Source organism: Pagrus pagrus (assembly GCF_965226575.1).
Source record: "Pagrus pagrus genome assembly, chromosome: 7".
Taxonomy (NCBI): Eukaryota; Metazoa; Chordata; class Actinopteri; order Spariformes; family Sparidae; genus Pagrus; species Pagrus pagrus.
In genome coordinates, this window is record NC_140191.1 from 19,598,480 (window position 1) to 19,625,647 (window position 27,168).

A 27,168-nucleotide genomic window follows, 5' to 3' on the forward strand; every position below is an offset into this window, starting at 1 on the left:
TCAGCTTAGTCAACCACAATGTATTTCAGTACAGTCTCAGTGTCAATTAGTGGCGTCTTGTGTTTCTTTTGTTAAATGAGAATAGCACATAATAATGCTGTTGAGAAGTTTCTAAATCCAGTATGGCTACCTTTGACAGAAAAGTCAGTGCTAGTAGCAATTAAACATGATGACCCTTGTGTTTTTATGTTTAAAAAAAAAAACAAAAAAAAAAAACAGTGAGGGGTCATCTTCCATTTAAACTCCCGGCCGTGATTTTATGTTGTCGTGTTAATCTCAGCCACTAGATGTCTCCCGTCATCTACAACATACTGCTCAACTTTTTTCACACGAACCCAGTGTTTATACACAAACAGCAAAAACGTTAGCATCAACAAAAAAAAGTGTTGGTGTCGCTTTCTATTGACGCACGTATCACATCTTGTACCCTCAACACGTATCTGGTCAGACGTGACTCATGGTGAAGAATTTTTTATTTTTTTTAATGCTTACAAAACGATCCTTACAAAACTGTGCGAATTTAGACCAGTCCACATATTCAGCAGTTGTTTCGCGCTGTTTCTGTGCGGTGAAATGCTGCCAGATGAACTCAAGGGCGCACTTTTCCTCCCCTACGCTCCGCTGCTCACCTCTGCATCTGCCGTCATCGTGCAGTCAAGCACGGAATCATACCGGAAGTACCACGGGTCTGACTTCACAATAAAAATAGCACGCTCTGTGCCAAAAGTACAAGTTAACGTTTTACCTCGAGCCATGAGCGGACTTGCATTTTCACATTCGATTTATTTTGCGTTTAACCGATGTACACACTTTTATTTGTTTGCTTGAATATGGGAAGATCTCTCTGGGTCGACTTGAAAACTTTTATTAAGCAGGTATCTTATTTTGGTGGCAAACACTCAACCGGAAGTGGGAGTCCATTCAGGCGGACTTCACTCTTGTTGTTTCTCGGCTAATTTTTCCTCCCACTCAGTCAGTGCTGAGGAGGCAGTGTGGATACTCGTAAGTGTCGGTATTTACCTGTCAACAAACGGAATTACGTTCCGAGCTGAGCATTATTTCTAGTTTCGACTAGCAAACCAAGCTACGAAAGACTGTCTTCAAGGTCCGGCCATGGGTCTGAGCGGGGCGGCGTGGAGAGCAGAGGAGAGGGGGGTTTAAATGTCTCTCTCGTCCCAACAGCTTCTTTTGATTTGAAGTAAAAGCAGAGCCGCTCGTGTTCATTTACACGTTTAATTGACTTAAAAGTTGTTATTCGTCGGTTTTTCAGAGCAACAGAGATTCTCACACACGGGTTCGTTCGGTTTTCGTCCACATTTTTGGGAAGTTTTTTTGTTTTTTCCTGGAGAGCCGAGGTGGCGAAGTGAAAGCGGCTCACCGAGTCGGGACTGACCGCTGGAGTTGGTCCTGAAAATGGAGGCTGTTATCGAGAAGGAATGCAGCGCGCTCGGAGGACTCTTCCAAACTGTTATCGGAGACATGAAAGTAAGCCAGGTTAACTGTGTGAACGGCAATTATTGTTTTATCCAAGAGCAGTTCAAACTCATTATTCCAGCCAATTAACTTCCCAGGCATCAGTTTATACCTAAGCTAGATGTAGGTTTCCTTTAATGGTTAAGCAATTTACATCTGGTTAACCAGCCGTTGTTTAACGTTAGCTAGCTAACTGAGACCCACACCAGCCTTCTTCATGTAGCCTACATGTAGACGTCTATAAACAAAATGTGTTAAAAATGTATTATAAATAGTATTTTTCATATTTATGTCTGTTCTTATTATAACATTATCTATTAACCTGCGTTAGTTTTGGTTTTGTGAAAGCTCACCTATTATTGTAACGTTATTTGACTGCACCCTGCTGACTTATTGAATTATTCTCCTTTTTTTTTTTTTTACATTCATTCGTTCCAGTTTGAAGTGGAGCAGCACCCAACATTGGGGAAAAAAGGCTAAATAGGGCAATCATCAGCCTCAGAACTAGGGCATCTTATTTTGATGATGTTTTTTTTTTTTACAGCTTAGCTCGATGAGACAATTACTAGCAGATTCCCCAGCTGTTGTACTTGCCTGAAGGAATGCCGGGAATGTAGCTGTCAGGGTAGAAAATTACCCATAGGGTCTGAAGGCTTTGACATGTGTAGGTCAAATGGCCAGCCACCGGGTCATCTGGAGTCAGAAAGTTTGTTATGAATCCTGCTCAGACATTCAGCACTTCTCAGCCTCCCTGTCCCACTTGACTAGGTTGCCCAAGGTTCCCCTGTCTCTTAACTGTCAGGTAACTATGTTATCAGATGATGATCTGATCCCATTGGAAATATGAATATGCTTAGTGTTTTTGCTCTGTCTTTTAAAAAAGACATTTAGATTTCCAGTGATGCCTTTCACAGACAGGGCTGTGTGCCCAAAGGATAAAGTGACTACTCACTTTTATTTCTAGCCTAAGTGTCAACAAGAGGGACAAGAAATGATGGGACAAATGGTGGGGTGTTTGATGTCTGCACTGGAGCAGGCAGAGCTGATGGTGGTGGCCTCCTCAGAGAAGGTAGACAAGGGAGCAGAGAGAAGGCAGAGACTGAAACGAACACAATTGATGTAAGAGAGATTGGAAGAAAGAGGTACTGTAGGTAGAGAGAGTTGAGTTGGTTGTTGGGTGTAATGTTTGACAGGATAACATGACATTCCTCAGGCCCCTGACAGTAGTAGCACATCAGTGACAAACATGTGCTCATGCTACATAATCCTGTGCTGCCATACTACCATGTTAGCCTCTTCTTTTTGAAGCACTAGGCCACTTGTTCTCTGCAATAGTTTCGATAAAAGGCTCTTCAACTATTTTCAGCCCAGGACCTGAATTTGGTAAATTTAGAGTCCCATTGGGAACCAGGCTCATTATACCGTAGTATTAGTGCCCTTGTTGTGTGGGGATCTTTCCAAAAGAGGCCTGTGACCCATTTTGCAACCTAACACATGCAGGACATGACAGTATGTCTGGTTTTCTATTAAAAGAGAATGTAGAATTTGAAAACGTTCGACAAACAGGAGCAAAATGAGTGCCAACTGTTTGTAAATTTGGAAGTAATTCAGCTTATTCTGTGTTCAGACCATTCTCATGCTTTGCTCAGGCACATACAATACCACTAAACTTATTTCCATCCTATAACATAAATTGTCCATTCACTCAGGTTTACTGGCAACAAGGTGTTTGGTTTGACATAACTGGGTCACATGAATAGGAAAGCCTTGGTTAGTTCTGTTTAGCCCTGCAGGTGAGGTGAGGCAAGGCATCGGTGTGGCCTCATGTCGGATGAACTCTTATGCAACTGTGGGAATAGTGAAATCTGTTCTGATGATTGTGTCATATGTGTTTGTGTCCTCACAGAGCAGCTACCCTATTTGGGAGGACTTTATCACCAAAGCTGGCAAACTGCAGTCGCAGCTCAGGTGAGAGTGTGTTTGTGGGCACAAACAACACATTTGTATGTTTTTCTGTGTTTTATTGATAAAGAGACACAAAAAATGACATTGTATAAAACGAAAAAGAGGGGAAATCTGCATTTTCAAAAACTGCAGCAGAAGAAAACATCAGATTAGTGACCGATAAGGAGACTTTAATCTTTGCTAACTTACAAACGAACAAACATATGTAAATGCCATGTTTCCATCATGTTTTCCACATTGTTTTATTTTGTTTAAGGACTTTATATACGTGATTTTCATCGCCCTTTCTACTACTGCAAGAGTTTGATGGCACCTGGCTGGAGAATTAGTTCAGCAAACTGTTATTCCAGATGCCGCCAACTCCCAATGTTTGCGTAACATTAATCGATACAAATGCAACTTAATATGCATTTTCTTCTGACATTATTTTGGAAAGCTGTGAATATTGCAATAAAATGTGACGGAAACTTGGCTATAAATAGACACAGATTGTATTGTTCAAAACACAATAGATTTCTAGTGCAAAAGCCAGGATACATATCCTGGCTCAGGAAATACCACCATGCATGTTGCATAACATCTCTGATACCCCATGTACCCGTGTACCCCCCATACATGAAAATGTCATTTCATTGACTGATTTTGTACTTGATCTGGACTTTCACATAAGATGTCAGTGTCAATTCCCTTCTGAAAAAGTTTTAAGTGGCCACGTGTCCTCATACTAACAAGCAATGACACTTAACACAAAAGCCTAATCTCTTAACAATACTGTCCAGGGGTCATTATGTGTCCTTCTCCCTATTAAGTCTTCTTCAAGCCTGATTTAATTTGTATTTCTAATGCTGTAAATTTACACACCTCCTGCCAAAATTATTCCAAGTCTTCTGCAAACAATGAATGCCAATCCCAGCCACCTCTCCTAGTTAGATTTAAGTGGCCACGTGTCAGGAGACAAACAACTTATGACAGCTGAAATAAAAGCTCATTGTCCAGCAGGTACTGTAAATACGGATGTCCTGTGGTCTAAATTATTCTTTGATTAACAATGCATGGCAGTTCTCTAGCCATTTAAGTGTCCACGTGTCCTGAGACAGACTAATGCTGACAGTTGTATAAAGGCTCAGAGACTTAACAATACTTTGCAGGGGCCACTCAGTGTCCCATTCTTCCATTTTCCCAGTATTAAGGCTGATTAATGGTGATATGTTATTCAAGTGTCTCCATCATTCGGGGGTTAAATATGTGACCCTGCCATGCTAACACTCAGGGGAGTATTTGTGGCCTTGTTGCTAATGACTGCTTGTTTGGCAGTAGGATGTCTGTGTGTGTGTGTGTGCACGTTTGGACACTGGGGCAATGACAAAAGAACAAATGTACCAGTTATTGCACTGATGAAAAGGTGAGCTGAAGGTACAGTATGTAAGTGTGATCTTTTAATCCAGTCATATTAGATGAGTGGCAGGTGGATAATGGAGATGCTTTTTGTATTCTTCCCAATATATTATCCAACGATACATGATCACTGACCCTGACTGACCTATTAGTTTGGAAATAGGTCCTGTTCTATCAGTATTAGTCAATTGATGCTCTCAAAAAAGATCAATTCCTCCTCTGTGGGATGAGTGTCATTCATAGAAAGAGTATTTTAGAATAGCTGTTGGCCGATAAAACTCGGCCTACGCCCTGCTCCAGGCTGCAGTGGTTGTGGCATATGGCTTGCTGTAACGATGCCCTTGTTTCTGGAGCTCTAATAAGAGCATGCTATCTGGGTTTGCTCATGGTGACCTACAAATAAAGCTTTTTCTGTCTGCTTTAAAGCCCGTCTCCAGCCGCTACAAATTTGGCCAAACTAGCCCTTTCGACTACAGCATATCCCCCCACCCAAGGACCTCTGTAATCTGTTTGGGGACTGGGCTACAAAGAAAGACACACATACACACTCAACTCAAACACACCCACCTTCCTTCCTTGGCCTGGATAAGTGACTAGCCAGCAGTGGTAGCGGCATATGTCTGTGTGTATAATGACGTCCTAAAGCAGACTACTCTGTAATTTAGACCCTCTGCTCCCCTCTCACAAAGCAAGTAGGAAATCAACCAATTACAGTGCTGGGGCTGTTCTGTCATTTGTCATTTTTGGTCCAAATATGGTGTTTTTTCCCCCCTGGTTTTAAGCAGTCATCAGTCACACACACACACAAACACAGATACATGCATGCACTCAGTGCAGAGCTTTGAAGAAAGGCAGGGTGGAATATAGGCTAGCTGATTTCTAATCACAGTCCTCTTTTAACTTGTCAGTGTTTGGTCTATTTGGTGGGCAATGGTTGGTGCAGCTGTGTCAGAGTGAGGCTTACACACAAACCTCCCTCTGGTCTAAAGTTAATTCTGTGAAGAAACAGACCACCCCAAAACTTCAGATTCAGCTTATGAACTATATGGTTATAAAGCCTTTTTGGGCTCAAGATGAAGCACTCAAATATTTAGACTTTATAGACTTTTATATATAGATTAATAGATAGAGGTACATACAGTACACACATACATCTATATTTATTTATTTATTTATTTATTTATTTATTTATTTCGGCATGTTATTAGACAGTCATCATCACACATCATCTTAGTTAAAAATCAGGTAGTACACATGGCCGAAAGGGAAAGCGGGAGAAGCAGATGCTTATCTAGTCCCGCCCCCGTTGCCCACAGAATACATTATTTCCACAAGTTATATTTCTTTTGTATTTTGACGTACATGTTACAGCAGCATGCAGTGAACAGAGCTGCAGTCCAGCTCTAGACAGTCAACAGACTACGTGTGTGTCTGCACAGTGTCTATATTGGTCCATCATGAGTGAACAACAGTCTCTACTTGTTGCCTGGAGTGTAACACAGTCATAAGGTGATCCAATCGATATAGGTTAGTTTCAGTTATTTGGTTGTTAACTGGGATGGTGTGAGAGCCAGTATTGCCGTCTTTATTCATCCATCTCTTCTGTAGCTTTCGCCGCGCTTAGCTTCACCAAGACCTCTTGGTTAGAAGCCACGTCTGCTCGCATCTTTCCCATGTACTCGCACATTGTGGAGATGCCAGATCGCATCTCCACCACAGCACTCCGAGTTTTGGCGTTGTCAGCCCTCACACTGGTCTGCTCGGCAGCGATCTTTCTCAGCTTCCGAAGTAGCATGAACATTCCATATCCCAGGGAGAGCATTCCGATTGTCATGAACGTGAATATGTACACGTCCTCAACGTCCTCTATATCCATTACGGCAAGGCACAAGACTCTCCATTTTCCCCATCCATCCATTGTGTAGCCGGCCATGAAGGTCCCGTCCGGGCATGTAGGCTCACCAGAACCAGTACGCCTTGTTGAGAACACTCTGTCGATTGCATTCAGTGACCAGTTTAGCAACTCCATCATGGACCAATTGATTCTCCTTTGTGTCTCGATTAACAGAGTCAGTTGAATTCTTCACAGAAGTGGATATTTGTACTTTTCAGTGTCAGCTATTGTTTGGGTACAGTTGGTACTTGTTTAGTCTTATATAAAAGCACACTCAAAGTACTATCTCTGTCACAATTCTTGATGGTTTTTGAAACACGTGGAGTTAAACACATAATTTGTAGGATTCAGATTTTCTACATTCACATTCTAGTTTTGGTTGAACTAAGAATGGATGGGGGCAGCAGTGCTGAATTAATCATTGTCATAAAGAGCACTCTGTTGTTCTACACCAGGGTCTATGGGGAGTTTAGATTGGCTTGGCCAAGGCCTTGCTGAACAGATATGTTAAAGTCATTTGTCTCGACTCCAGGACAGGGGCGTCTTCAGATTTGAAGGCAAATGGTAGCAGTCCTATGGAGTACTATGTAGACCTAAAAGCTTGTAGCTGTAATGTTTTTTTCTTTTAACTTACCTCCACAGATGCTTGAGGCTTCTTGAGACTATCCATAAAGCCTGGTTATTCTACCTTTACAACTTTGTCATCATTTATTTGTTGAGAAGTAATCCAATTTCACTATTGATGAGTCAGAAACATTTAAAAGTGTGGGTTAGGGTTAACAGTTCTCTGTACAACTATAATTTTTCCTCTGTTGACCGTTTTTGGTGTTCTTTTCAAGGTTCTACTGATAACAGTTGAAAGTGTAGTGAATGGATAAACTGGTTAAGTTGTTCGGCTTTTCTCTTGTAAAAGCGCGGAACAGATCACAGCATAGTATTGTGGCTAGTACTATTAAACTACTGCACATTGTACTCTTAGTGGACTGGAGCCACAGGCTTCAGTTAAAACCACTTCCCACACAAACCTGTTTTGGATTAATACGTCAAACCTGACTGAACAAGACTTTGCTGCAGTTACATGTAAAATGTGATTTATAGAGCAATGTGTGTGTTCATGGTATAAATTAGTGGAGGCAGATATCAGTTGGAGGTTGCTGTGGTGCCCGTACTCGGCTTTAAATAGAAAGGAATCTGTGTGTGCCTGTGCGTATGTTTCTTTTTCCATTTGCAGGACCCACCCTTGGATCCTCCGGTCAGCTCTGCAACAACACAGCACTTAATAGCCAATATTTCATGAAGTTTTTGAGTAATAAAGGAAATGAGCGTTACATTATTGACTAAGGGCTAAGACTTGATTGTCACTTGAAAGTAGAAGAATTTTAAGGCCTGGAACAAATTTTTGACATCAGGGATATTTATCAGTTTATCAGTTGATCAGTTGTGCTCTGTTTACCCAGTCCATCAAGCTTATAGGAGACCTCTTAGATGTTAACTGTAACTTGATTAAACAACTAACACGTCTAACAACAGTCTGGAGACAATTGAGATAAGGGTCTGTCTAGATACTGCACAACTCAACATAGTCTAATCACAATAAACCTATTTTATTTGAAATCTTTACTAACGTCAGTTTTAGAGTGCACAACACAGTGGCTCTGTGGTTAGAATTAGTCCGGGGTCGGACCCCCAGGGTGCTCCAGTTACCTCCCATTCAATGTGACATGCATTAAAAGACTACTCCGCCTACTCCCCCCTGCCACTGCCTTACAGTACAGTGTCTTTGGATACTCACAGTGAAAACTTTATAGAAAATAATTATGTAATGTTTATGATGGACACTTTAATTCCATCTAAAAGTCAGTTTATAGAGTCACCACCAACCTTTATTCAGCTATTGTTTTGCCCAGTTGCGAAAGCTACCTGCATGGACTGTTGGAAATTCCCAGGTTGTGTTATGGTTTTCTGTTTGCCAGTGGAAGATAACAAGTGTGTACAAATTAAGGTATTGAGTGTTCCAACAAACACGCTTTTCTGACCAAACATGCCTCAGAAATTTTCCAAGCAGTTCATGAATGATATGTATTCTTGTCTCCATTAAGGAGATCATATATCATATCAGCACGTACACCAAGACCCTTTAATCTCCATATCTGTGATCTTAATCACGAGAGGTTTGTTGTTTCTGAAGTAGATGAGTCAGTATGTGCCAGTCAGCTGACCCGCCAGTGAGGCAGCATGTTCTCAGCTAGCAAAGTAACTGGTCTGCCAGGCAGCCAGACAGGCAACAAGTCAGGATACCAACAAGATGGTGTCTGTAATGAGTAAAACAGAGAGTAATCTTACACCACGCTTCCACTACTTTTTTTTTTATGACAGGCTGGATTTTGCCCTTTCCTCAGTCTGTTGTTTATGCGCGGTATTTAATACTGAAATTTGTAAATACTTTGTAAATTGTACAAAATGCCAGAGAAGCAGGTATGAGTTGTTAACTTGCCACAGGCCCCTTTTCCATTTTAAAGCTGAACAGGGTAGATCCCACATTCATCCCTTCATTGACCTGTAAGTGTGGCAAACTCAGCTCAAGAGCTGCTCTGCTGAGCTGGACAGATTCCAGTGGTCTCTAAGTAATCACATAGACATTCTTCACACAGCAGGGCACGTTTAAGTTTTAGCTTACACACACGCAGTATACAGACACCATCCACACTTTAATTTTCATATAATCAGGGATCATGAAAGCTTTATAATCTAAAATGTAGCCCACACGTCCACATACACATGCAAAAGATGTTTTTTCGTGTTTCTGACGGGGTACATATTTTTCATCTGATCAGTTTATGTCCACGTGTGCCAATACTTGTATGTAATTACTGCAGTTGATCAGCCATGTTTATGTATCCTTTGAACGATTTAAGGCACTTCCTCTGCCATGATTATTGCACTATTTCATTTACATTTTTTATTTTTATAAAACATTGTATCGTTTCACATCAGTAAAGTGTGATGTTTAGTAACCCTTTTTTTTCTCTTTTCTCCATAGGACGACAGTAGTTGCTTTGGCTGCCTTCCTGGATGCCTTTCAGAAAGTTGCCGACCTGGCTACCAACTCACGAGGTAAGAATATGCACACAGATTCAGAGCCTTGAGTGTGTTGACAGTGGTCTTCTACTGCAAATCTATTTCTCATCTCTTAAAGGAATCGGTGTCATTTTCAGTTGTGTTGGACAGCTGTAGCACAGTGCTAATAAGGTTAAATCAGTTAACTGTTAAACAGTGTGTGTGTGTGTGTGTGTGTGTGTGTGTGTGTGTGTGTGTGTGTGTGTGTGTGTCTGGGCACCTATGTGTCAGTGTGTTTGTCTGTGTGGCCCTACTGTGCAAGTCCAGTCTTTCACCCCACTGTGCTGAGAGGTTCTTCAGGTTGTTTGCTTTATCGTATAGGTAGTAAATCCATCAGTATGCTGTTTGAAGCTCTGCTGCTGACTTTGTCTTCGACCTCTACCCCCTTTCCCCTGCTTCCTGTCCCTCCACTCCAACCCATACTCCACCTCTGCTTCATCTGGACTCTCTGGTGGAGTCTGCTTCAACTCTGTATGAGAGGGGGAAGAGAGAGAGTGAGAGATCTCATCCCTCCTTAGCTTTGACACCTCCAGCCCTGCTCCATACTATTAATAGGAACTGAAACAGACACACACATTCATCACCTCACTCACTGCGGAGAGAAAAAGAGAAGGGGGGAATAGAGCTAGAGAGAGAGAGATGGGGGAGTACAGGGAGTCATCATACTCTCTTTGTCTCTCTCCCCCTTTCTCTAACACACACAGTATAAATGTTTGCCTTGAAGGAGTTACATTCAGTCAGCTGAAGAGTGTTGCGTCATCTTTCATCTGCTCTTTCATCACTTTTTCTCCTCCCCATTCTCTCTGCATATTGTGTCTTAGGCTAGCAGTATCACATAACACCCTTATCATCTTTGTGCTCTGTTGCTCAGTCTTCACTATACGCCTGAGCTCTTCAGCATAGAGGCAAGCATGGATGATGAGTTATTATGCACTTTTGCCTTACATGCTGCTATCTGTATCACAGGTAGATAACCTGCCCACATGAAAATTGTAGCAGGTCATTATAATAAGTCTTTATAACCTACATTACAGACCATATTTTACATTCAGGCTGCAGTTGAGTGAACATTCCTAAAAGGTTGTGAGGGAGCCTCATATTTTCACCACTTATGCCAGTAAGCTTTTTGGTTATCATACTTTGTAAGGGCTTATTATTGTTTTGACAATACAATATAGTAAATAGCTTTTAATACTGTATGTATTAGAGAGAAAGTAACATTTGTATAAGATTTTGTGGGTTGTTTTTCTCTACTATCTTTACTATCGTTTTTCTATCGCCCTACTTTTTTGCAGATTTGATTTATTGAGCTAATTCAAGGGAAGCGGAACCCATGCAAAGCACATTAAACAGTTGCTCGAAGGCAGGAGAGTTAGTCAGAAAGAAAGTTGCCGCTAAAGCTGAAGTAGACAATTCTAGAGACAGATAGTTGATTATTGAGTCACGTTCCCAGGTCGTAAAATACTGACGCTTAGGGGTTTGCCAGCTCCCCGGTGGTGAACCCAAAGCGTCAACTTTAACCTATTTTAAAGATACTAGCAATATGTTTCTTGTAGTTTGCTGTGGTATCTGGAAGTTGGTATGGCATGAAGAATTGAATAGATTTTTCAGTCAGCCCCTGCAACAGCCCTAACATCTTTTTGGGGAAGAAAAATGTTTTAAAAAAACTTAATCTGCGGTTTAATTTACTGAGGACTCATTTGTCACAAAACCAAACTGCTCTGCTGGAATCGACCGTATCTACAAAACAGTTGTCATGTACCCATAGAAGAGCCTGAGATAGTTGTCTGTACTCCATGAAGATATCAGCTTACTTTATTGTTCACCCACAAAGCAAAAGATCAAGGTATATTTTCTAAAGACATCACAGCCTGTGTGTGTGTGTGTGTGTGTGTGTGTGTGTGTGTGTGTGTGTGTGTGTGTGTGTGTGTGTGCTTGCTACAACAACTTTTGCAGAGCACCTGTATGGTTTTGTGTCTAGATCAGATAAGGTACAGGCTGACAGACACACCACTTTCTGTTTGCTTGTCATAATTAGGCAGAGGCTGCTGAAGCCATATTATAGAAAAATTATGACTTCTTCTTGTCCCTAATGTGTGCCTCCAAGTCCTCACCTGCTTCCTATAGCCATCACCATGATGATGGCATGGAAATCAAGTGTGTGTGAGTGTGTGTGTAAGGGGCTCAAGTAAGTAAAGGCAACAGCCCTTCTCCCTACCACCACACAATAGAGACAGCCAGCCGTTAATCTTCCTCTTCTTCTTACAGTAAGAATAAGACTAATAAATGTGCACAATCATAAACATAATTAGAGTTTTAACAGCACATACATTAAAGGTCGATTCGCCTCCTAAACAGGAGAACAAGCATTTTGGCGGGCTTTGTAATGGTTCTACTGTTGTATAGCCCTGCAGATATTGGCAGTGATGGAATCTCATAAAAAATCAAGGGCTGATCAGTAGACTCAGCAGACTTTGATGTGTGGCCGCCGTTATGTTTATAGGTGTTTAGATCAAAGTTAATCTGCAACTCTTTTATCAGTGTTATCACTGAAACAGCATGATCAGAAGGTTGAAAAATACATTAACATAAATGAGTGTTTTCAGAACGTGAACATTGGACTGCAATGTTGTGTTCACATATGCATCTTTGTTCAAATATTAATATGATAACAGGGCTCCGGACTAACCTTCTTCTCTTGTAAGGGGAGTTAACCTGAAGTACTGTCGCTTTCCATGCAAGTTATTATACTTACTGTTGTTGATATGGTGATTTGCTTGTCAAGTACTGAAAATGTATCAATATTTTCTACAATAGTTAGGTAAAGCCAGACCAATAGCTTTTGAACTGAGGCCAACTGAACCATATTTCATCCCGTGGGCCTGATTAACTGCTGATTGAATATTCTTTCTTACTTATCACACAGGTAACCCCAAAACAAGACATGAATTTGGCACAGTTGTCCTTATAACAACAGTGCATAAGATGTTTTGTCAAAACACCATTACTGATCTGTTTACCACACCATTGAGGTTGTCAAATGTTTGCTTTTCTCTTTTCACTCTGTTTCATGTGTAATTGATAACAAAATAAACACATTCATTGCAATCTAAATATTAATGGACGTTGTTTTAATTAAGATATGTCTGTTGATTTATGATGAATATCCTGTGTCAGCAATATAACTACAATTGCATCCTGCAAAACACACTGTGGTTGTGAAACTGTCTTCCAGTGTCAACATCAGTAAATGCTCAGTGCATGAGCTAATCACTGTTGTGTAGTAAAAACTTTCGACTGAGTTTTGGAAATGGTCCAGTGTAAGAATCTAGCCTCTAATAATTAGCAACTATTGCATGCTGTTTGTGTTTCTGCATTTTAAGTGATTTATGAGAACCAGATGTATTCAGAAAGATGAACAGAGGAGAAGAACTTCGCAAACTTGCATCTGTTTTTGCATTACATGGACCATGGAAGTTTAAGACACCCAATTAGAGCATAGTTAGGGTTAGAAAAAAATAGAGGATTAAGATGCAATAATTAATGCGTATTATCAAAATATACTTACAATGAGAGAAGTGCATATTCTTCCTTTCATTGTCAAGATTATAAAAGGTTAAGTCCAGCTTACTAGTTTACAGTTGAGTGAAATAAAATAACTGGAATGCCAAGTGGAGAAAGTTTGAATAAAAGAAAGACGGACTTAAGTCTCTAGACAAAGCCTTTCTTTTCCTCTGTTGTGCTCTATTATTCAGAGTCTTTTGGAGCTGACAGTGGACACAGAAAAGACTGGGTCTGCTTGCTTTGGTGGAACACAAACATAAAAATGTACAGTATGTAACACTCAACTGCAAATGAACAGAGAGTTACGAACTCATAGCCACATAGATGCTCACACACCTCTACACATCCAAATGGGCTCATTCAAACCCAAACACAGAGCGAGGATTAGCCAAAACCACCTGTTTCGCTGTGCTCTGTTGTGTTATGTTCAGACTTACTGTATGCACAAAGGACTTGCTAAGCTTTGTTGTCTCGGTCTGATAGAGTACATTGAAGTGTGCTTTGGCATCTCCCCTTTCATTCTAGTTTTTACTTGTTTGACAGCTGCCTTTTGCAAGTCTCTGTAGTGTTTATTCTTGATATGTAACCAGAGAAATGATTTTTACTGTACATTTTCATAGATGATACGTTTTTCTCAAAATGAAACTGCACTTTTCCTGATGATCTTCGTCATATTCCTGCATCAACGTTTTTCATCCAAGTTTTCCAAGACTAAAATGGGAAGGATCTTATTGGAAAGAGGGAGCCTTTTTATTTGTTAAACTTAGTGTCAGTGTGTCATATCAACAACAAACATTTTTCCAAAATAAGGGATGCATGATATATATTCGGCCGATATTGGGAAATTTATATTATCCGCTATTTATTTGTAATGGTGAATTCTAGCTGAAAATAGACCAGATAATATTAAGCCAAATTTTCTTAGCCTTTCTTACCCTCAGGCGTGGATTAACTAAAGGTTAGGAAGTTTTTGAAATACAATAATGCGAAATATCAGTTATAGGTATCGGCCATGAGAAACAGGTAATTATGGGTTTTTGGTATCGGCTGTATCCCTATCCAAAATGTTTAATAAATCTTTCATTAATCCGTGATGGAAACTTGTTGAATTTTCAGACTTACTAATAATGTGTGAAAAGTTATCTTGCCTATAGCAATTCTGATGACAAGGGATTAGTCTGCATCCTCAGGTGTGTTTACATTGTGTTTGTCTTCACACTAATCCACTCACTCATTATAACTGAGGAACAGAATATGAAAGCATGTACCCTTTTTTGCTCCATATCTCATATTGTCTCTTTTGGCCACTGTTTGCAGCCCCTTCTTCCATGTCTTTCTATCTATTGTCTTTGACCGTCCTTATTCTCAGCCTCTGTATCTTTGTCAGGGTTTGCTCTTTTGGATTTCTTAACATGAATCTTGAACCTGCCCTTAAAGTTGACAACAGTGTATGCTGACACTCACCTGTATCTTTGTTGTGCTAGCGCAAACACTATGCAGCCAGAGAGTTGCTTTTGCCTTGAAGCAGTGGGATAGTGTTTGCTCTCATAGCTCTAATGGGTCTATTTGATTTAAACTCATGTGATTAAATGTTAATGATTAAACATGTTCTGGGTCAGACTTGATAGAGGTACTCAGACATCAGGCCACATGGACTAATGTCCAGGAGACTGACAACAAGCTGTTAGCAAAAGTGTTTGTGAATTTGTTAAAATAAAAAATGTGATATACCACGCAGTAGGGCAAGGAATATTTAGTTATATTGATCCAGATTTACGGGGCCAGCCTGTACAGGGTTTGTTTTATTCTAAAATGGGAACAGCATAGTTCAAAGTTATGTATTTACCATGATGTTTTACATTTTTTAACAGAATCTGTGCATATCCATAACAGTAACTTTCATCATGGTGGATTGAGTAAAGCTTTTGTCAGTAGGGTTTTAGTGCACTTCTTGGAATCAGTTAATTAATCTTGTTTAAACCAAACAAGTTAAATGAGCAGGATGGCTCATTGATTCACATCACATTCTGTCAATAATCTCCTAACCTCATTATCACCTCCCCAATATGTTTCTTCACTGCAGTACATTAAAGTAGCCATCCTTTGAATTGCAATGAAGTTAGTTTTTGTGTGTCAGTGCTCAGTTGTTTAATAGAGTGTCATGATGTATGTTTCCCCACCTCTACTAGGTAACTAAACAGTTCAGAAGACATTTAAAGATTGACTTGGTGAGTCCAAGTACAGGTAGAAGACAAGTATGTACTGCATAACTGTTATTCTAAAGTACTCTTGCTTTCTATGCAAATTATTGTCCTTTTTTGTTAAATACTCAAAAGTTACCAATGTTTTCTTCAATAATTTGGTTAAGCCCGACCAATAGCTTTTGACACACGACTCGGTATTTCATTATCTTCATTTTACCTTTTTTTTTTCGGCTGTTGGGTGAGACAAAACCAAGGAATCTGGATCATATTCTGTCCTTCTGAAAACTCCTTCAGAATGCGCTGGTCATTGGTGAAGAATGAGACAAAGCCTTATTGAATCCATGAAGAGAGAGAGATAAAGAGAGAACAGAGGAGAACAGAGGGGGCCAAAGAATAATCATTTCCCTTGTTTCACTGGTGCTAGTTCATGTTCCATGTAGATCCCCTCTGTCCCTCTGTTTTGTATCAAATTATCGTTTCGTCATAGTTTCCTTCTTCGTATTATAGCCTTGTGTACGTGTCTGTTTGTATGTGCCAGTGTGTGCATCTTTTTTTAGCTTGTTTGTGTGTGTGTGTGTGTGTGTGTGTGTGTGTGTGTGTGTGTGTGTGTGTGTGTGTGTGTGTGTGTGTGTACGCACGCATCAATGCTACCTCTTTGTTGTATTCCATTCACCAAGTAAGTGTGAGAATGACGGAGTGGTTGAGTAGTGATATTTCTTTCGACCCTGTCATGGTGAAACGGCTGACTGCAACCTGGCTGCATAGGGAGATGAAGTCTTTCCATGCAACAGAGCAGACAAGGAGAGCAGACGTTAACACAGTAATGTAATTTTGACCCTTTCTAAGACTTGCATATTGTTGAACTAAGAACAGACATATTTGCTCAAGGGGTGTGAAGTCGGAGGCCATTATGAACTACCTCTCAGGCAGGGACTGAGCATACCAGTTGGAAGGCTCCTTAGCATCCTAAAATACATCTTCTTAGGTGTACACAGAGCAAGTTTAACCAGTTTTGAGGCATAATTAGATGGTTTGTGCAAGTCTTCTGTTGACCCATCTTTAAACCCCAGAGACTGACCTTGAAAACCAATGTCCTCGAGAAAAACAATTTTTTCAGTTGAGTCGTGATAGCTTGTAATCATGGAATATGTAGTACACAATTAGCACGGGTGAACATCGAAAATATTTACCATGTAATTGGTAAATAATAAATCTCTGCCACTTTCTTAAAAACAACATTCGCACACATGCAAAACAAAATTTCTTACACCACCCATAGCATAATAGTTTGTTCACAGTTATAAAAATAACCAAAGCTGTGTCACATGTTGGTTGGCAGCTGTCAGGACTCTGTCTCTGCATGTAGAGTGACTACTTGTGTGCATACATATACAGTATGTCACGGTCTGTCTATGTCCGTGTGTGTGTGTGTGTGTGTGTATCCCTGTGTATATATTAATCCCAGTGGCTCTGTCAGCAGCTCTACTGTTGAGTCTGTTTGGGCATGTCTGACTCTTTGGAGTTGAAATAGACACCTGCCACAGAGCTAGCATGTAGAAGCTTGTTTGATCGATTTGGGCCTAAAATGATTATTAAGTTGTAGAGTTGTTTCTTAAAGGTGATAATTACTTTAATGCTCCAGTCGCCTAGCCAGTTATTCAGATTACTTACAGTAAGAATAATTATTGATTCAACAGCTCATATAATTAGAATTGTATTTACATATATGCATATATGCAGTTAGCTTTGTAAAATGCTCCCTGGCACGAACAATGAACAGTATTTTTTAGTTTTGCCTTTTGAGAGAATAGATGACAAATGAATTATTCCTTTAACAAATTGCTTTTTTATCATATTTGTATGGCTAAAAGGCCTAAGACTTTTATGTATGTGCAGTCATAGCCCCCTGTATGATCAACATTTATATTCCTTGGACATAGACCTCTGGTTCCTTAGGTCTACCAGTCATATGCATCTTGTCCTAATGTACAATGACACTGTAGCATTAAACATGACAAACCAGTTCTTACACAATGCCTGTCAGTTTGGACCAGTGCCAGCTATTGCTGTCATTATTTCAGTCCTGTTGTCATGATTACAATAACTGCTGTTATCCAGGTATACTTTATGTCTTTATCAATCCAGTGTCTGTCCCTCTTCTCTGACTGCAAAAAAGCCAATACAGCCTTCTTTTTTACTTGAATCATTGGTGAAAAACAAAACAACCAAATATAACCTCACTTGACTTTAGACTGGAAGCAGCCCAGTATGTCTGAGTGAGATGCAGCCTTTATGAAACTTTAATGATTTCTGGTTTCTGTAGACATAGAGGGGCCTTATGCAATTGATTTGCTTAAGATGTGTTGAAGTACTGGGTGTGATGCTAAATCCCTGATCAGAATCCACAGCATGAAAAGATACAATTTTGTCATAATGAAAGTGTAACAGTGTAAATGGGAATTTTGCAGGCAAACAACCCAGTGCTGGTTTCACTGTACCTGGTTTACTGGTTGAGATGCCTCTCTCATTGCTCCATATTTGCTGGCTTGCTTGTAGTTGTGACAAAGTGGCTGTGCTTCATCTTCATGACCTCCATACACTGCCTAGCTTTAGCCCATTGTATAACCTCTCCCATTAACATCACTGCCATCCCTCCTTATGGAATAACTTAGTTCCACTGAGGCCCCTGTGTGCGTACAATGAGTTCAACATCCGAAAATATCTTCCAATCTAGAGGTGTGTATCTTCTTCCTTTTGAACTATCTTCAGTATATTTCTTATATGTTTAAAAAATGCCTCTGAAATAGAAAAAAAAACTTGAAATAGGAGATTACATGCATATTATATTTTATATATAAATTGTTGCTCATGCTATGTTGCTGTGCTTAGCAGATATTCATGGTAAGTGGGGCTGTAAAACCCAGATGTCTCTAAAGCTTTACCTTCTACTATTTCCAGTCTGCTAATGCATTTGGTGCCGCTGCTAATGCAGGACAGAAGCTGTCACAACTGTTATCTGTTATATATGCCTGTCACTTTTACTGGCTTAAATGACATATTCACATTTAATCCCACTTATTTTAACTTTTCAGTCTTGGCAGTTGATGATGATGGTGAAACAGTGGGGCCCATGAAGACTAAATGGGAGATAAAGAATTAGTGATTTACATGAATTAGATACTAGATCTCTCTAGTCTTTCAGTTAGAATGAGTCCAAGGGGCCCAAACAGTTCATGTTATTAAAGGATTAAAGGTGTGTGTATGTGTGTGTGAGAAAGAGAAAGAGAAATCAACCGCATGTTGATCGTCATGAGTGTGCACGGGTTAGACCTTTTGGATACATACAGGCAACAACATTCTACACATATTTATCTGTGTGCACATGCATGCCCTACTTGTTTCATCAATGAGGCCTCTGTTCCCTCTGTCTCATACCTTTTTACCGAGTGACATTGGGCCATATAATTACTGTGAATTAGCACACATGCAGCCTATTTTGATTAAAGTAGAGAGGTGATCCAGTTGCATAGTCTGAAATCAGTAGACACTCTGGTTTGATCTTGTCCTATCCTTTTGAGCTGCTCCCACAAACTCCATATAATCCAGCAAGTTTTACCTGAACTAGATGTACTTTTAACTTGACAGGCTCCAAGACAGAAGTCACATTTTCTGTTAAAACGATCACGGGCACACCGGCTTTCTAAACCAAACTTGGAATGCGAGGAACTGAGTTTTTTTGTGGTACAGAATTCAGTCTAATTCTGTGTAAGCACGCTCTGTGTGCTCTGCCATGGACAGACCACCATACAGCTCCATGGAAAAAAATCCTCTTTGCCCCTCTCAGTTCATGGCTTGGCCTTTGTTAGAGAGCAGCCTTAGATCCTGAACTAGCCCACTGTCTCAATGCCCTCTCTGAAAGAGCTCTGTCCTCTATGTCTAGTTTCAGTCCAAAACCAGCCTGGCCGTATACATTTCCTGTCCTCTGCCCAGCCTGGACCTAGATCCCATCCCATGGACGAGCTGCGTGCTTCTCAATTCACCCTCTGTTCTCTTCTGTTCACCCTGACCTCATCCTGGGAATCCTACTGAACCAGCTGGAACCAGCAATTAAATCAGTTAATGGGTCAAATACACACACTCACGCAAAGACTCAGACTAATTCAAGCTTGCACACCCTCATGTGAACATGCACACATGTGCATGCCTAGCACATGTAGAGATTCAGTCATATAGACTAAAATGCACGAAATGACCTCTGCGTCTCATAGGCTCACAGACAAAAGATTTTTCAGACTGATTTAGTGCTGCTCTTATTCTCCACTGTTTGAGAATTTATGGGTCAAACTCTTTTGTCACGTCTCATGGTAGACTCTCTTGCCTTGCCATTTAGTTTGCACTATAAAACACATTAACATAGGAAATACAAGGAAGTGTCTGTGAAAGATTTACCGCAACCATCTGCTTTAATACGGACATCTGCCCATGGACGCTGCAAACTTAGAGTTGGACTCAGAAATGCCCTTGTCATGAGTTAAAGGACACAAATGTGTGAGGGTTTGACTGTGTATGTGTGGAACAGAAAGGGTAAGACAGGACACTCTCTCTCTAGGAGAGAGCAAGAATGAATGTGTATGTTGAATGAGACACAGGGGAGAGTAGGCCAAACACCTTTGAGTGTCTGAGCCAAAAAAGGAAGCAGAGAATCCTCTGTGTGTTTGGCTACTTGTGCATGCAATGTGTGTCCACACAAGTGTTTGTAGATGTTAGCGCAGTTTGCGTTCTGTTTTTGTTTAAACATAAACCTGGTTTGACAGGCGAGCTTTGGATTTGGAACATCTGACCTCCAAGCAAAGTCCAACTTCAAAACACATTTCTTTAACTTCAGACTTAAACTGCTGAGGTGATTTGATAAGCATTTGTTAAGCAAGCTGCCAAATTGATTCTCCTTTCTGGTGGAAAAAATGCATTGATGGACTTTAGGTTGTTGACATTTCCTAAATGTTCACCACTTATTATAAAGTGATAAGGAAGTAGTGGGCTGATAACATCGCTTCTGTTTGCATGTTTGTGTGTGTGTGTGTGTGTGTGTGTGTGTCTTCCTGAGAAACTGAGGGCTACCAAGCTAGCCTGTCTGGACATGAGTTTCCTTCACATACAAGTGTTGTTGTGTGTGTAATTGCTTCTGTCTGCTGAATGTGTGTGTGTGTTGTGGCAGTGAGTGCTAATTTTAGGTTTCTCTCTCCTTTAGCGTTAACATTGAACACATTGACACAAGACCACATCCCGGCAGCCAGGCTATGACCTAACAAAGTCTGCTTTTGTTCTAAACTACCATGCGCACTCTTATAGACTCGCACTGGATTTCATGAGAGATGGTTAAGCTTACTCTCCGAGCACTGCCCTCCAAGATCCTGGTGAAAGGCCAAGTGCTGTATGACTCAGTGGAAGATTAGTCTGACCTAATGAGAACTTTGTGTCTGGATCTTTGGCTCTAAAGCCATTTATTTTTATTTTGACAAAGACTTTGGCAGTCCTTGCAATGTTGACCTAGTCTCATGTTTCAGCCAGAAAACAGAAATGCAACAAAATGGTTATATTCAATTTCACTTAATCACAACAGAAGTAAGTGTGTTTATTAACTTATTTCCCATTTTCCCTTCCATAAATATTAAGCAAAGTCATTTGGGCATGCAGTTTCTTCCTTTTATTCAGTCTCACTATTCCACCTTCTTTTTTTCTTATTTAATTTCCTCACTAAATCCACGTCCTCCTCTCCTCTGCATTTTCACCCTCACCTCCTGTGTGTGTATCCAGGCTGTCGAGACCAGGTGTGTACACAGCCGGTCGGTGACAGCAACACCAAACCATGTTCTGTTCATCATCAGGAACTTTCTGCTTAGTTTAAACTCCCCTCAAGGACAAAGAAAAAGATGGGAAGATGCATGGGGGGCTGTGATGGAGGAGAGCAAGAGCTAGATTGCATGGGGAAGCAACAGATATCAAAGTCGTGTTTGCATCCTCAGATTGGCTCATTTTTGATGTGTCAGGCGAAACGAGTGCAACAGCCACACACTTGCATAAATGCTCAAAGATAGAAACACACGCACAGTAGGATACCATCATTAGCTTGTTGCTGTGTAACAGGGCAGGTGAGCCATCTGCTGCAGCGTGCCCATTGAAGGTGAACTTGGAACTTACCTCATTAAGTACTCCCTTGTCACTGGAAAATAACTTTATTCTTTGAAAATAAAGCAAGGTGACCTTAATCTGCACATTAATTGTGTCAAATATGTCAATGAATGTCTTGTCAACTGTGCTGAACAAGCATGTTGCATGCCGCTCTTTAAATAGATTTTAATAGGTATGAACTTATCATTGAGTGTGTTAGATAATACAGCCATTGTATTGGTTGATAGATGGATAAATAATGGTTAAGGTCAGTCATTTAAGTTACTCAGTCAGCGGGTTGACTCAGTGAGCTTTCAGTGTCTGGATTGTTCCCTATCGTCCTATAGACACTTCATAAAACACTCTGAATGAATGATGTGTTTGTGTGAAGAGTGTGTATATGTATGTGAGTGTGTGTGCGTGGGCGGGCGGGAGGATGGATATGGGGTGACACTTGGGTGGAGAATGTCCCCTCACTAAATCTTTGACAGCATAAGGGGCTCTTACACATACACAAGCACACATGTGCACACATATGTGTATGCAAAGGCTCACACACACACACACATGGTAGATGTAATCTGGTGGTCATTATTGCAAACAAGGCAGTGTTGTGCTGTACTGACAAACAGTTCAGTCTCTCTAGTGTGTGTCTGGTTTAAATTATGACCAGTATCTCACAGACTAGAGCCCTCTCAGTCTCACTCCCTGCAGGCAAAGGAAAGGTCATAGGCTTGTTCACATACAAAGTGCAGAAGGTGGAAAGCCAAATATTATAGATGCCCTGTATGGTTTCTAGTAAGTGTCAAATAAGGCTAGAACCTGATCTTTGTTGCTTTCATGTGTCTGTTAATTATACCACAGACTTCTGTCTTGTTTTCTAACCTTGCTAAGCAAAAACGTGTTACTCTTAATTAAGGACAAGGAAAGATAGGTTGTGTATGTTGTGCTTCAGGGCGGATTTCCCCTCAGCAACCAAAGTTTCATCATTTTGTTACATTTTTGAAAGTCACATTCATTAAAGATCATCTGGTCAAATTTTAATGTTTCTTCTTCATCACTTTGATGCTGGGCTCCTATGTTGCAACAGTCAAGCGTTTTCAACCATCCATAAAGATACATTAAATCTGTGTCTTTTATCTCATCCTCCTGTTGTTTTTTCCACATGTTAATAAAACCAGCCCACACATTAAACTGAATTGCTGATAAGATTATTGTATTGTGTGTTACTTTTCAACACTGTTATATCTGTCTTTGCTTTCTACCTGGCATAATTTCCCTCTGTTTGCAAACAACAGCTGCAAACAAAGGATGATGAAAGTGTTCCGAATAGCATTAATTGCCTTGGGTCAGTAACAGATGTGCTATCCCTATTGCTGCTTTGGCAGACAGGATTTTATGTAATTTTAAATGAGACTGTTATTTTGGCAATAGTATTGGAGAACTTAAATTTCATACATTATTGATAAACCCTGTAAATACACATGGTCTACTGATGAACATGCACAAGCAAGTTTTGACACCAGATAGCATTTGCTATTATAGCATTATAGGTATTAACAGAAATATCGGTAGTATGGTATTTTTCTGTGTAGGTCTAGAACAGTGATTGGATAATGCACATCTGAATAAATGTTTAGTCTTTGATGAAACATTTCACACATTGCCATTGGGCTTACACAAAATAAAGGTTACTACAGTGCTGTTCATTGTGCACACCCATACCAAAACAACGTTATGGCTTCAGTAGAAATATTTTGAAATTGTTACTTCCAAGTAAACCTCTTGCGTAAGCCTCTAGATGGTTTATTGACAGTATTGAGCATGAAAACTTTCTCCAGGCTTTCTAAGAGCATGTGTCTACATGGTCTAAATTCTCTCTAATTTTTTATGTATACCTTCTCCTCCCTCTTTACTTGAATTACCTGTTTTTCTCTACATGATCTACACGTAGGTGTTGTGACAAAGTTCTCTACTGCTGATACTTTTTTAAAGTTACATTTATTTTACTATAATGTATTATTGAGACAAGTGTATGTGAGATTTTCACCTAAAATCTAACTTAAATATCTCTGCCATGTTCACAATGTAAAGAATAACAGAATTTTAGTTTAAACTGAGTGTAAGAGTAAGACGGGCTACTTTGACTGTGGCGTTAGTTTGCATACGGGTGAACGTGACTCAGACCCTCTGACTCAGACCTTAGTTTATTCAGTTGTTGTTGTTGCGTTCATTTATTGCAGTGGAGATATGAACTTTTGTCCCTTTCCCTGTCAATGATTAACTGTGACATCAGCCTTTTTGCACATTCTGACCATGTGCTGACGTGATGCTAGTCTGCACAATGCACCAAACACTATCTAATTTGTCCAGTATATTTGTAAAAAGGTTGCTTTAGCATTGATTGAAGGTGCAGTTATCATAGCCGCTTCTTCTCACTTCTGCATATCGCAAATAAGGATGGCAATAGAGCTATGGATTTACTTCACTGGTAGTGGTCCTAGTAAATCCTTTCTGTCTATGATCTGTCTGTGGAATGTATGTCAGACCAGAAAGGGAGATTAGAGAAAAAGTGGGGCACCACAGTGTGGAAAAGAGCAAGAGTGGGCTCTAGGGTAATCTATTATCTCTCTCTATGTGTCTCTCTCATTCGCGCTTTCTGGTCATGACTCGCTTAAACCCCCTCGTTGGTGGCTTTAATTGGTCAAAGTCTGGGTACATGCTGGGTAGAACAATATGCAGACACTAACCATCAGAGAAGGTATATTATATTGTCAGTTCTATTACAACAACTGACATTTTTGTGTATAAGATTTTGGAAGTTATTTGTTCGCATCACATCTGATACCTTGAATGCAGATGAGACAGAATTGCAACTGCACTTGCGGTAGTTCATATTGTCCAACAGTACAATGCCTGTAGATTCAGCATGTCATCAAAACTTGTGTATTTCAACACCCACACATACCCGAGATTGGGCATTTTGCATGAGTACACACTGCTCAAAATATGCAGGTCTGAAGCCCAAGTGATGATTAGATGTTAACTTGGTGCTACTGTGTGTGGTGGACATTAAGATAACATGGACCACGGACTATGCAGGCTTTTCTTATTAAGACATTTGTCAATTAATATATTGCTATTCTTCAACAATGTTGCAAATATTCTTTTATACAACACTGTGAAACATTTCTCACTATTGAGTCAGTGCTGTGAAAATGCTGTATTTCCATCATGTACTTTCCCATGGGACTTTCTCAACTTCTCTTTGAGCATTTATTTTTGTCTTGACTCTGACCGCTCACTGAACTGGCCAACTGCTTACTGACTGGATTAACTCAGGCACCATGTTAACACTATGGTACTACATTCACAGAGACATCAGAGACGATGGGTGGGAGCAGAGCCCTAAGCCAGTACAGAAAAAGACTAGAAAGAGAGAAAAGTGAACTGAGCATAGAAAGATTGGAGTATACGATGGAGAACTAGATCAGAGAGAGAGCAGCTCAAAAGAATAAATCAAAGGAATACAGTGGAATAAAGGGGATGCAGAGGGGGGTGAAAATCCTGCATGACCTACATTTACATTGCAATCTGCAGCTGAAGCCAATATGTGCATATGACATAGCGTTGTAAGAGTACAGTAAGCCAGTTAGCATGAATTTGCATACCAAGTCTGCCTGGAGACTGTTTGATAGCTAAGGATTTGTGTCTAGAGACCACCCTCATAGTATTGTCTTGTACTCCTCTTGTACATCATGTGAGTTCCAGAGATCACACGTCCATACTGTATTCCTCTGCTTTACAGTTTGTCTCCAGGCAGAGGTGTCATGCTGTTTAATTTCTCTGACTGTAGACATCATCAAACATCGGCAATCTTTTTTGTTTGATGCTCTGCAAGGCCTGCACTGGCACCATTCCTCAGTTAGTTCTTGTTTTGGGGGGCTTTTATTCCATCAGTGCGGCCATAAGTATGTGAAACACCTTTTTAGTTGGATTGAAGTCAGGTGACCAACTCGACCAGTCATTTCACCATTTGACCATGAAGCACTCCTCGTTTGCATAAGCTGTATGCTCAGGATGACCGTCCTGCTGCATTGTCCTATACACTGCCTGTATCATTATTTCTGTGATAGATATCAGATGCAGAATATTAAAAGTTTTAATGATGATTTATTGGGCAAATGGAAATCACCCTTTCTCTGTAAATAAGGACAGGGTGTGCAGCAAATGTCCAAGATGAGCAATAGCACAGCAGCACACCACAGAGCGTGACAGGAAAACGGATGGTGGCATTTTGTAGACAAGAGCAATGCATTCTTGTTATCTTAATTGGTTCCCATCCATTGCTTTAGCATCCATTCACGCCACAGTGCTGTGAGACAGAAAGAGTGAAAGAGGGAAGGAATAACAGGGGGGGACGTATAGTAGCTCAGAAAGCATCCAAATGGGATAGAGAGGGACCCAAGGAGCAATGGGTGCATTTGTCAGCTATCTTCTCTTGTTTATGTGAGGCCTCAAAACCTCGTTAGCATTCACACTGCAGAACCACACAGAAGTGACAAATGACTCCTCTTTGTCATCTATAGACTTTCTCCTCTCCCTGTCAACTTTTGCCCTCCTCACTTCTTCACATCCACATCCTTAACAACAAAAACTCAATATATGGCCCCTTTGTCTGTGTTCTCCTGTCTCTCCAGCTCTCCTCTCCCACTCATGATGACACATTTTTCTCTATTTTCCAATTAGCATTATGTTAACACTGTAAAAATTTTACTAGAATAGCACAGCGCTCATTAGTATTCAGGCCACAGCTCTACAGTGGCACACTGACACACTTACTGTTACCAGCCTTGCTCTGTTTAGTGGACATCAGTCCAAAACTCTTCTCTCCATTACGATCTCTCTATACACTTATTTGCCCCTGTAATGAATCTCTATGCAGCTTCTACTTCCCACACCAGCAATGAGATGACAGAATAAATTGAGGAGTGCAGGAATGGCAATGAAAGGGTGAAAGAGGACAAGTCATTTGGAAGACAGGGAAAAAAGGGGATAGGATGAGAATAGTAGAGAAGAAGAAACAAGAACAAGCAGAGGGGAAGGAAAAATAGAAGCACAAGAGGGGAACAGGAGATACAAGGTGATATAGCCTTCAGGAGAGGAGAGCAATGTAAAGTAGAAGAGGGTAATCAGAGTTTCAAGTATTACTATTCAGGATGCATTTCACTGCATTGCAGTGGCACACTGACATACATTCACGACTATAGTTTACAGTGATACTCTTATGTTTATCTGAGTATCTTTGTCGAATTGCAGTCAGTATTACAACCCACTACATTGTTGAGTATTGTCACTAAGCTACACATTCACCTGTAATTCACCATC

General features: G+C 40.3%; 1 protein-coding gene across 6 annotated transcripts in view; it reads left to right on the forward strand.

Moving 5' to 3' along the window:
• The first annotated feature begins 927 nt into the window (after positions 1-927).
• The window catches only part of LOC311260257 (protein MTSS 1-like), a 51,123-nt gene continuing 24,882 nt past the window's right edge, over positions 928-27,168 (forward strand). For 4 of the 6 annotated variants that reach the window (XM_084357863.1, XM_084357866.1, XM_084357864.1 and 1 more), the window contains exons 1-3: positions 929-1,485; positions 3,380-3,441; positions 9,768-9,841. In XM_084357863.1, coding sequence (XP_084213989.1) covers positions 1,414-1,485; positions 3,380-3,441; positions 9,768-9,841 — 208 coding nt within the window. In that variant the 5' untranslated portion in view covers positions 929-1,413. Of the gene's footprint in view, positions 1,486-3,379; positions 3,442-9,767; positions 9,842-27,168 lie in introns of all 6 variants that reach the window. The other 2 variants (XM_084357867.1, XM_084357865.1) reach the window with 1 other exon arrangement.